At 48.2% G+C, this 11,382-nt stretch overlaps 1 protein-coding gene across 1 annotated transcript in view; it reads right to left on the bottom strand.

Annotated features, from left to right (window-relative positions):
• Window positions 1–9,958, bottom strand: part of LOC118018043 (storkhead-box protein 1-like) — a 56,949-nt gene extending 46,991 nt beyond the window's left edge. Inside the window, exon 1 of the mRNA XM_035016515.1 lies at window positions 9,649–9,958. Coding sequence (XP_034872406.1) covers window positions 9,649–9,958 — 310 coding nt within the window. The remainder of the gene's footprint in view (window positions 1–9,648) is intronic.
• Window positions 9,959–11,382: the final 1,424 nt, after the last annotated feature.

Here is an 11,382-nt window from a genome sequence, read left to right as displayed (position 1 = left end):
AAATAAATAAATAAATAAATAAATAAATAAATAAATAAATAAATAAATAAATAAATAAATCTTTTTAAAAAAATGAAAAGCTTCTGCACAACAAAGGAAACAATCAACAAAACTAAAAGGCAACCTACAGAATGGGAGAAGATATCGGCAAATGACATTTCCTATAAAGGGTTATTATCCAAAATATATAAAGAACTTATAGGGGCGCCTGGGTGGTTTAGTCAGTTAAGCGGCTGCCTTCGGCTCAGGTCATGATCCCAGGGTCCTGGGATCAAGGCCCCAATCTGGCTCCTGGCTCAGCGGGGAGCCTGCTTCTCCCTCTCCCCCTGCCTGCCACTCCCCCTGTTTGTGCTCTCTCTCTTTCTCTGACAAATAAATAAAATCAACACTCAAAAAACAAATAATCCAATCAAAAAATGGGCAGGAGGGGTGCCTAGGTGGCTCAGCGGGTTAAACTTCTGCCTTTGGCTCAGGTCATGATCTCAGGGTCCCGGGACTGAGCCCCATGACGGGCTCCTTGCTCAGCGGGGAGTCGGCTTCTCCCTCTCCCTCTGCCCCCCCAACTTGTGCACACTCTCTTTCTCCTCTCAAATAAATAAAATCTTAAAAAAAAAAAAAGGCAGGGGACATGAACAAATAGCTCTCCAAAGAAGACTTACAGATGGCTAAGAGACACGTGAAAAGAGGCTCAACATCACTCATCATCAGGAAAATGCAAATCAAAACTATAATGAGGTATCACCTCACACCTGTCAGAATGGCTAAAATCAAAAACATAAGAACCAATAGGTGTTGGGGAGAATGCGGAGAAAAAGGAACCCTCTTGCACTGTTGGTGAGAATGCAAACTGGGGCAGCCACTGTGGAAAACAATGTGGTTTCTCAAAAAGTTAAAAATAGAACTACCCATGGGGTGCCTGGCTGGATCAGTTGGTAGAGCATGCGACTCTTGATCGTGGGGTTGTGAATTTAAGCCTCACATTGGGTGAAGAGATTACTTTAAAAAATAAAATCTAAAAAAAAAAAAAAGGAACTACGCTACAATCTGATCCAATAATCACACTGCTGGGTATTTACCCCCAAAATACAAAAACACTAATTTAAGGAACTACATGCATCCCTATGTTTATTGCAGCATTATTTACAATAGCCAAACTATGGAAGCAGCCTGTGTCCCTCAATAGATGAATGGATAAAGGAGATACAGTATACATATACAATGGAATATTATCCAGCCATAAAAAAAGAATGAAATCTTGCCATCGGCAACAACATGGTTGGAACTAGAGTATGATGCTAAAAGAAATAAGTCAATCAGAGACAATACCATATGATTTTACTCACATGTGGAATTTAAGAAACAAATGAACAAAGTTAAAAAAAAAAAGAGAGAGAGAGAGAGAAAACCAAGAAACAGATTCTTAACTATAGAGAACAAACTGATGGTTACCAGAGGGGAGGTGGTGGTGGGGGATGGGTGAAATAGCTGATGGGGATTAAGGAGGGCACTTGTCATGATGAGCACCAGGTGATTAAAATAAAACTTAAGGGGTGCCTGGGTGGCTCAGTTGGTTAAGTGTCTGACTCTTGATCTCAGCTCAGGTCTTGATCTCAGGGTTGTGAGTTCAGCCCCACGTTGGGCTCCATGTTGGGCGTGGAGCCTACTTAAAAATAATTAATTAAAAATAAAATAAAAACTTAAATAGATAGAAAAAAGATACATACATAAAAGAAGAAAAGACGGGGATTAAAAAATTCATTAATGGGGTTTTGCTCCCAATAATAATGGTGAGATCCTTAGACCAACCCTCTTACAAATAACAACTATAAACTTTGGATGAAATATAGAAACCTTTACCTGAAGGCACTTAAAAGCAACCAAAGCCAAGTAGAACCTGGAGGGGAGGTCCTCTTGGAAGGAAATGGCAATAGTTAAGTGTCCCAGTTTCTATAGCTCTTCACCTTAGGGCAGGCCCCAGTAGGAGCCAGACCAGGAGGCTAAAACTTTGGTAGAAACCTATGATCTTCTTGGCCTAAAGAGTCTAGAGACACAGTTTGGAGTGGCTACAACAGCAGAAAAGTGATGCTGGAATGGCCTGAGCCATGGAGGTGGAACCTCAAATTTTGCACATAAACTCAGCCTGACTCTATGACTGAAACATGAGCTACGCATGCACAGGGCACAAGCAGCCTACCTTAAGAGATTTTTAGCTGTCGGGCGCCTGGGTGGCTCAGTTGGTTAAGCGACTGCCTTCGGCTCAGGTCATGATCCTGGAGTCCCGGGATCGAGTCCCACATCGGGCTCCCTGCTCAGCGGGGAGTCTGCTTCTCCCTCTGACCCTCCCCCCTCTCATGCTCTATCTCATTCTCTCTCAAAAAAAAATAAAAATCTTTAAAAAATAAAATAAAAAAAAAGAGATTTTAGCTGTCATTTAGTGCGGGGGAGGTAGAATTTAGAGTTTTTAGTCCAGCCAAATTGATTGCCTGATAAAATAAACAAACAAACAAAATGAACACTACAAAGGAGCATGACAATCCAGAATCTCTACAACATACCATTCATGTCAGAGATATAATCCACAATTCTAGACAATATAAAAACGGTACAGTGTGACCCATTCAAAAGAAAAGGCAAGCAATGGGACTGACCATGAAATGACTAAGATGTTAGAATTACAAAAATTTGGGGAGCACCTGGCTGGCTCAGTTGGTAGAGCTGTGACTCTTGATCTCAGGGTTGTGAGTTCAAGCCCCATGTTGGGTGTAGAGGTTACTTAAAAAATAAAATAAAAATTTGGGGGGAGTACCTGGGAGGCTCAGTCAGTTAAGCATCTGACTTCGGCTCGGGTCATGATCCCGGGGTCCTGGGATCAAGCCCCGTGTGCAGCACCCTACTCAGTGGGGAGTCTGCTTCTCCCTCTCCCTCTGACCCTACCCCCCTGCTCATACTCATACTCTCTCCCTCACTCGAATAAATAAAATTTAAAAATAATAATAAAATAATTTTTAAAATTTTTTTAAATTTTAAACAAGCTGGTAGAGCTATGCTGAAAGATAAAAAAAATGCTTGTAATGAATAAATTGGGAATCTCATCAGAGAAACAGATTATTTAAAAATAATCAAATGGGCTCTACCTAAGAATAAAAATATATATCCACACACAGCCTGCACAAGAATGTTCACAGTAGCATTATTCACAGTGGACAAAAAGTGAAAACAACCCCAATAACTATCCACTGATGAATGAATAAGCAAAATGTAGTATATCCATACAACGGAATATTATTCAGCCATAAAAATGAATGAAGTGCTGCGGTGCCTGGGTGGCTCAGTCGGTTAAGTGTCTGCCTTCAGCTCAGGTCATGATCCCAGCGTCCTGGGATCGAGCCCCGCATCGGGGCTGCTCAGCAGGAAGCCTGCTTCTCCCTCTCCCACTCCCTCTGCTTGTGTTCCCTCTCTCACTATGTCTCTCTCTGTCAAAATAAATAAATAAAATCTTAAAAAAAAAAAAAATGAAGTGCTAATCCATGATATGACGTGGATAAACCTTGAAAACATATTAAGTGAAAGATATGAGATATAAACAATAGTATATTGTGATTCCATTTTTAAGAAATATCCATGGGTGGGGCGCCTGGGTGGCTCAGTCATTAAGCTTCTGCTTTCGGCTCAGATCATGATCCCAGCATCCTGGGATCAAGCCCCGCATCAGGCTCCCTGTTCTGCAGGAAGACTGCTTCTCCCTCTCCCACTCCCCCTGCTTGTGTTCCTGCTCTCGCTGTGTCTCTCTCTGTCAAATAAATAAATAAAATCTTTAAAAGAAATATCCATGGGTGCCTGGCTAGCTCAGTCAGTAGAGTGTGTGACTCTTGATCTCAGGGTTGTAAGTTTAAGCCCCACATTGGGTGTAGAGACTACTTAAAAATAAAATCTTAAAAAAATATATATATCTAGAATAGGTAGAATAGGCAAATTCATAGAGACGGAAGGTACACTAGCGATTGGCAGGGGCTAGAAGGAGAGGGGGATAAGGAGAGACTGCTGGTGGGTACAGTTTTTTTTTGCAGTGAAGAAAATGTCCTGTAATTAGATAATGGTGATGGCTGCACAACAGTGTGAATATACTAAAACCTCTCAATGGTATACTTAAAAATGGTTAATTTTATGTTACGTGAATTATATCTCAATTTTTTTAAAGGTAAGGTAAAAAACATCATAAGAAACTGGGTGATGAATACAGAACTCTATACTTTTTTTTTTTTTTTAAGATTTTATTTATTTGACACAGAGAGAGAGAGAGAATGCAAGCAGGGGGAAGAGTAGAGAGAGAAGGAGAAGCCCAATGCAGGGCTTAATACCAGGTCCTGGGATCACAACCTGAGCCGAAAGCAGATGCTTAACTGACTGAGCCACCCAGGTGCCCCAAAACTCTGTACTACCTTTGTGATTTTTCTGTAAATCTAAAATTACTCCAAAATAAAATTTATTTTAAAGATTATTTATTTATCTATTTGAGAGAGAGAGTACATGCACACACACTCGAGCTGGGGGAAGAACAGAGGGAGAGGGACAAGCAGACTCCACACTGAGCACAGCCCAACACAGGGCTCAATCTCATGACCCTGAGATCATGACCTGAGCGAAATCAAGAGTTGAACACTTAACCGACTGAGCCACCCAGGTGCCCCCAAAATAAAATTTATTTTAAAATAATTCCAGGGACGCCTGGGTGGCTCAGTAGGTTAGGCGTCTGTCTTCAGCTCAGGTCATGATCCCAGGGTCCTGGGATTGAGCCCCGCGTCCAGCTCCCTGCTCAGCAGGATTGTGCTCCCTTTGCCCCTCCCCACTGCTTGTGCTCTCTCTCAAATAAATAAAATCTTTTAAAAATTAAAAAAAAAAAATTCAATTTATAATAGCATCCAAAAACATGAAGTTCTTAGGAAGATAAATTTAGCAAAAGATATTCATACCCTGTACCCTAAAAAGTACAAGCCATTGCTAAGAAAAATTAAGAATACTCAAACAGAGATATACCATGTTCATGGATTGCTAAAATGTCAATTGTCCCCAAATTAGGATGACCAACCATCCCAGTCTGCCTGGGACTGAAGGAGTTAATTTCTAAAGATTCAAGACTATCATTTCTAAAGCCAAAGCAGTCTTGGGTAAATCAGGATGAATTGCTCATCTAACTTCAAACTGATCTATTGTTTCAACGTAATAGATTTTTTTAAAGAAATTGACAAACTGATTCTAAAATTTATGTGGAAAAACAAAGAATCTACAGTAGCCAAAACAATTCTGAGGAAGAACCAAGTTGGAGGATCACAATATCTAATTTCAAGTCTTAAGATAAAGTACAATAAGACAGTATGTTTTGTTGTTGTTGTTTTTGTTTTTAAGATTTTATTTATTCATTTGAGACACAGAGATACAGAGAGAGAGAGAGCATGAGCAGGGGGAGAGGCAGAGGGAGAGGAGAAGCAGGCTCCCCGCCGAGCAGGGAGCCCGATGTGGGGCTTGATCCCAGGACCCTGGGATCATGACCTGAGCGGAAGGCAGACGCTTAACGACTGAGCCACCCAGGCGCCCCAAGGTAGGGCTTTAGAAACAAGGCAGGATGGGAGCTGGACCACTTCCTCTCCTCACCGTCTCTACACACTCCCCCCCAAGGCATTCCCTAAATCACAGTTTAAGTCAAAACAAAATTTCAGATATTCGTCCAAATCCTGCACCATCAGGCACCTGGTACCCTTTAGCATTCCTCCTCTCTCAAACCAGATCCCACAATAGATTCTGAAATCAGTCATTTACGCCTAGCATAAATTAGTGACTGGCCTCTACTCTTCTGGGACCCTTTCAATTTTGCCTCGATATGTTTCTGTGCTCAGAGATATTTCAGGGAGCAGGAAGCAGGGACACGTAGAGAGGTGGGAAGATCCTTCTCACCTCCCCTTCACCAGCCTAACCTGCCTGATCTTCAGTACCCCCCAAAACACACACCAGGGAACTCTCACCCCCCAAAATCATAGGCAGAACCTGCACTGCCCACACATGTCACAGTGGGATGGAGAAGCCTCTGCGTGAACCAGACAGCTTCTAGAACATAGCCTCCCACTCAGCTATCCCCCAATGAACTGAATATGGAGGACACAGGCTAACTCTATTATATAATATTCTCCTTGAATTCAAGCAGCTCTGAATGAAATACGCATTAAAACACAGACACACCTAGAACAGTACCTGACACATGCATGAATTAATGAGGCAAATATTTAGAAAGAGCCACAGGAATTTTTATTCAATGATAACAGATGGAAGGCCATCCTAGGGGTGAAAGAGCAGGGACAACTCGGCTATAAATTTCAGGAGAAAGGAGCAAACTGTTTGGCCAAGTGGCCTTCCCTCCCTAACCCCAGGGAAGCCATCATTAACCTTTCACCTCCCCAGGAGGTGTGGTCTCAGAGTAACAACCGATTCAACCAAACAAATACAGGTGTCCCCCACCCCTAACCACCTGCAGTGGCTCAGCTTGCTGAGCAGATATTTCCCTCCGGCTTCCAGAGTCACCCCTTTCATTTGTTAATGTCACTTACTTATTAAAAAGAAAAAAGACATGAGTACTCTAGCACAAAAGAAGACTTAGTCATCATGCTAAAGATCCTATGTCCTTCTTTTTAGGGAAATGCTCTCAGCCTGGGAACTATTTTTCTCACCAGAGGAAAGTTGAGGTGGAGATTAAAGAGGGAAAGAAAAAGGCACAAAATGTGGAGAAAAACTCCTGCAGGCCTCAGGGCGCCTGGGTGGCTCAGTCGTTAAGCGTCTGCCTTCGGCTCAGGTCATGGTCCCAAGATCCTGGGATCGAGCCCCGCATCGGGCTCCCTGCTTGGCGGGAGGCCTGCTTTTCCCTCTCCCACTCCCCCTGCTTGTGTTCCCTCTCTCGCTGTGTCTCTCTCTGTCAAATAAATAAATAAAATCTTAAAAAAAACAAAAATAAAAACTCCTGCAGGCCTTAAATTCAGGTGTGCACTGGAAACTCGGGCCACTCTTATCTGCTCAGCCTCCTCATATCTTATGAGGCCCCAGGAGTTCCAGGTCCAGAATCTCAGAAGAACCCATGGGAGCACCATGGGTTTATAATGCTGGTGGCCACCCCCCTTCCCACCCACGGTGCATTTTGTCTGAGCTGGCCAGCAGCATTCCCTATGTCCAAATGCTTTTATATGGGAGTAAATGAGCCTTAAAAAATCTACAGCAAAGGGACTAAATTGATCTGACCAAATTGATCCTTTGTGTCTTTTGCTTTTTGCATTTTGTGCATTTGCTCTTTGCCACAAAGTAACAGTACCTGCAAGAGCGCACTGTTGCTCTTCCCTTGCCTTTCTGGAAGCCCATTTTAGCTTCTGAAAGTCAAAACTGCCAGATTCAGGAAAGCAAGTGAGCTGAAACTTCCAATTTCTTTAGGGGAAGGCAGCTCCCCCCTGCCCTTACCACATTCTGGGACTCTGAGATGGCCCAAGAGCTGCCTTGATGCCTCCTCTCCTTTGATCTGACTTAAGGACCCCAGGTTAGACTAGTAATTATCAATTCTACTCGAAATAAACTCCCTGGGGCACCTGGGTGGCTCAGTTGTTAAGCGGCTGCCTTCGGCTCAGCTCATGATCCCAGGGTCCCCACATAAGGCTCCCTGCTCGGCAGGAGGCCTGCTTCTCCCTCTCCCACTCCCCCAGCTTGTGTTCCCTCTCTCACTGTGTGTCTCTCTCTGTCAAACAAATAAATAAAATCTTAAAAAAAAAAAAAGAAAGAAAGAAAGAACTCCCTGTCCATATGCTTCCATTGACCTGCATCAAATAAGATCTTTCTCCATTTTGCTCTTCAAATTGTCCCATTAGGTGGTTTTGTACAAATTCCAGAAACATCTAAATTCTTATCAGGACTCTGTTAAAAACTTCAAAATCATTCCTTCTAAGAGACCCAGGTCAGGGGTGATGCCCTAGCATAAAGACACACACTCCATAGAATACAGTGTCCATATTATCCCGAGTTGTGCAGTGAGGCAAAATTACCTAGTGGGTGGAGGACTGGAGCACCTGGTGACGTGTTTTCTTTGTCCCCTACACTGTTCAGAGGGCAGCAAACAGGGCCAATCCAGGAGCCACCATTCACCACTGCTCGCTGGGACCCAGGTGGTGGCATCGTGGCTGCCTCTGACTTAGTACAGGTCTGTCACCCTCAGGTCCAGACCCCCAACTCCATCTTCCCTCTCTGCAATACTCTATGCTCACCCTTTGAGAGGGGGTGGGGGAACCAGAGAATGCAACCACTAATTCAAACCAGAAAAACAGAGGGCACAGAACTGAAAAGAGTTTTTCATACAGCCTGTCTGAAAGATCCCCTTCGCTGTGAGAATTTTGGCTTGGCTCCTTGGTTCTCTGCTTTCAGAGTCAGAAACCTATTTCTTCAGTAACTCCTGCAAGTAAAAGGAGATGAAATGTATGTATGTGGCTTTGCCAATGAGCTCTCCTTTTGCTTTTAACATTAGAAAAAGTGGGGCAGGGGTACCAGACAGGACAGGAATGCATGGAGATGAAAAGCCAACGGTTAGCCCCCCTGGCCCGGGATATTGAGACATCATCTCTAAGCAGATGATGCGCAACAACATCAAGTGTCTCTTGCTACTCTTCCCCCACCCCACCCCCACTTCCCTTCTCCCTGGGGACTAAAACTAATGTGTTTTATTTGCTCCACCTGAGGAGGAGGAAGATTTATGGACTGGGGGGGGGGGGGTTCCTCGGTAGGAGTCAAAATTCAGGCTGGAACAACTGGTAACTTGTCAGCAGCACACCATCAAATGGTCGCCACAACCCCACAGAAATGCAAACAAACCAGACTGGTACAGGGAGCTGCCGTGCCCTCCTCCGTTTAGCGGTGGGTGTCAAAGACCACGTAATGCTGCAGTGGCTTCCAATGAAGCTATTTTACACAAGCCAAAAGTTGCTGTCTTCTAACAAACGGGCTCTCTGAAAAGACTGAAAAGGAGGAATCTTCTCTATTTAGCTGATGGGATGTGTTCAGAGCACCATTTGTCATTTCTTTTTCCCAAGCTGTTAATGACCCCAAACGTTCCACTAGGCCCTGAGCCGAGACCACCACACCACCCAGTACAGAGGGGCACGGAAACCACGCACTGTCGTCGGCTCCAAGGCTGGAACTTAAAAAAAAAAAAGAGCAACCAGTTCAGCAGTCCCCTTCCTAAGAGCCCCCGTGGTGCGGGGACAGAGGCCCTGTCTCCTGACCCCAGTCCCGGTGCCTCGGGATGCCCAGAGCATCACTTTTCTAAGTAGAAAGTTCCTTCGGCCAGGAACCTGTTGGCTGCACTGGCTGAAAAGAGTTGAGAAGTGGAGGCATCCTGGAGGTGGCCCCAGGCAGCGGCCACGCCTATCTCGGGGGCCTGAGCTTCAGTGTCCCGGCAGGAGACAAAGTCCTGGGAGGACAGCCCTCCTCCAGCAGCCAGGTGGCCGCCCATCCCCTCTCACCCCCGGCTCCCGCGGCCTCAGAGCCGAGCGTGCGCCGCACGCGCCCCAGCGGCCGGGGCTCGGTCCCCGCGGCTGGCGCGGGGCGCCCCTCCCGTCCGGGCCCCGCACTCACCCACCGCCCGGATGCGGAAGCCGCGCGGGGGGCGCAGCGCCCGGCGGCACCAGGCGTCGCGCAGCACCTGCAGGCTGGCGGGAGGCGCGTGCACCAGCAGCACCCCGCGCCGCAGCCAGCCCTGGAAAGCCAGCCGCGAGGCGGCGCGCGCCAGGCGCGAGTTCCAGAAGCAGCGCGCGTTGGCGCGGCGGAAGGCGCGGAAGACCGCGCGCCCGCCAGGCTCCTCCGCGCCCGCCGCCGCCTCCTGCGCCTCCAGCCTGCACAGCACCAGCGCCAGCGAGCCCGGCGCCAGCTGCACCGGCCGGGCCATGCCGCCGCGGGAGGCCGGGGCCCCAGCCTAGCGCATGTTCGGGCGCGGCCGGGGCGCCACACGCTCGGCGGGAAGGAGCAGCCGACTGCGCGCGGCGCCGGCGGCCGGGGGAACGGGCGCCGGGGGGCGGGGCCGGCGGCGCGCGGCGGCTCGGGGGTGGGGCGGGACGCGCGGGCTGAGGGTGGCCGCGGCCGTCGGCAGCCCGGCGCCCAATGGGGCTTCCCGAGGACTGAGTGGTTCTCCTCCCCAGCCGGGACTCTGCCGCCCCGCCCGCGGCCTCCCCGCGACTCCCTTCACCTCCCGGCTCCGGGGCGGCCCTGAACCCCCCTACCCCGAGGAGGACGCTCTGGAGCCTTTCCAGGTCCTCGGGGAGCCCCGCAGCTCCCGGGAGCCTCTCTGAACCGCGGCGCCAGCGGCACGGCCGGCAGTCCCCAGAACTGAGAGGACCAGGGGGGCCGCCATGGTCCTGGCTTTAGGGTCGCTCCTAAGTGAGAGAGGCCACGAGGGACAGCCTGCGGGTGTCAGGGACCTCGCTGGGGCCGGGAGTCAGTCCGCCGACCCGGGTTTGGGGCTCGGTCTGCTCCTAACTCGTTTTGCTCGTTACTTCCCCTCTCTCTGAGCCTCAGTCTACCGTCATGTAAAATGAGGAGTTGGAACTGCATTCTTCTTTTCTTTTTTTAAGATTTTATTTGACAGAGAGAGAGAGACAGCGAGAGAGGGAACACAAGCAGGGGGAGCGGGAGAGGGAGAAGTAGGCTTCCTGCCGAGCAGGGAGCCCGATGCAGGGCTCGATCCCAGGACCCTGGGATCATGACCTGAGCTGAAGGCAGACGCTCAACGACTGAGCCACCCAGGCGCCCCGGAACTGCATTCTAAGCCCCTTTCCATCCACGACTCTGAGGTTCTAGGCTCTGGGCCCGCCCCTGCGCCATCCTACACCCTTCAGTGGGAAGGGACGGGAAGTGTTCCAGGATAGCCGCCGCGATTGGCGAGGCGCAGTGAAGTCCGTGGGATTCAGCCCTGGGCTGGAGCTGGGCATCCCGCAAAGACTGAGAAACCGTCTTGCCCGGGAGCTCCCCGGACTGAAGGGAGAGGGGCTTGTGATCTGTCGGGCCGACTGTAGCGAGGGCCTTGAGCAACGAGGTGCCGTTCATATTCTGAGGGACAGAGGCTGGAGCCCTGACCGGAGCAATGGAAGAGGGCTCCTGGAGGAAAGAACAGGGGACATGAGAGGTAGGGCGTTCGTTATTACTACTAGAAGCTGGCCCTAGAAGAAGGAGCAGAGGTGTTTGGCAAGACCTGGGGGTCATCCCAGACTTCCCGCTCCCTCAGCTCATCAGCCAACAGCCATAATGATTGGAGATAATCTATACCCTACCTCCTTGTAAATCATCCTCACAATAAATGATAGATGACTCTATTAA

Source organism: Mirounga leonina, unplaced genomic scaffold, assembly GCF_011800145.1.
Source record: "Mirounga leonina isolate KUSES-001 unplaced genomic scaffold, KU_Mleo_1.0 Mir_106, whole genome shotgun sequence".
Lineage (NCBI taxonomy): Eukaryota > Metazoa > Chordata > Mammalia > Carnivora > Phocidae > Mirounga > Mirounga leonina.
The sequence above is the reverse complement of the archived record's forward strand: the minus strand, read 5'-3'. Positions and strand labels throughout refer to the sequence as shown.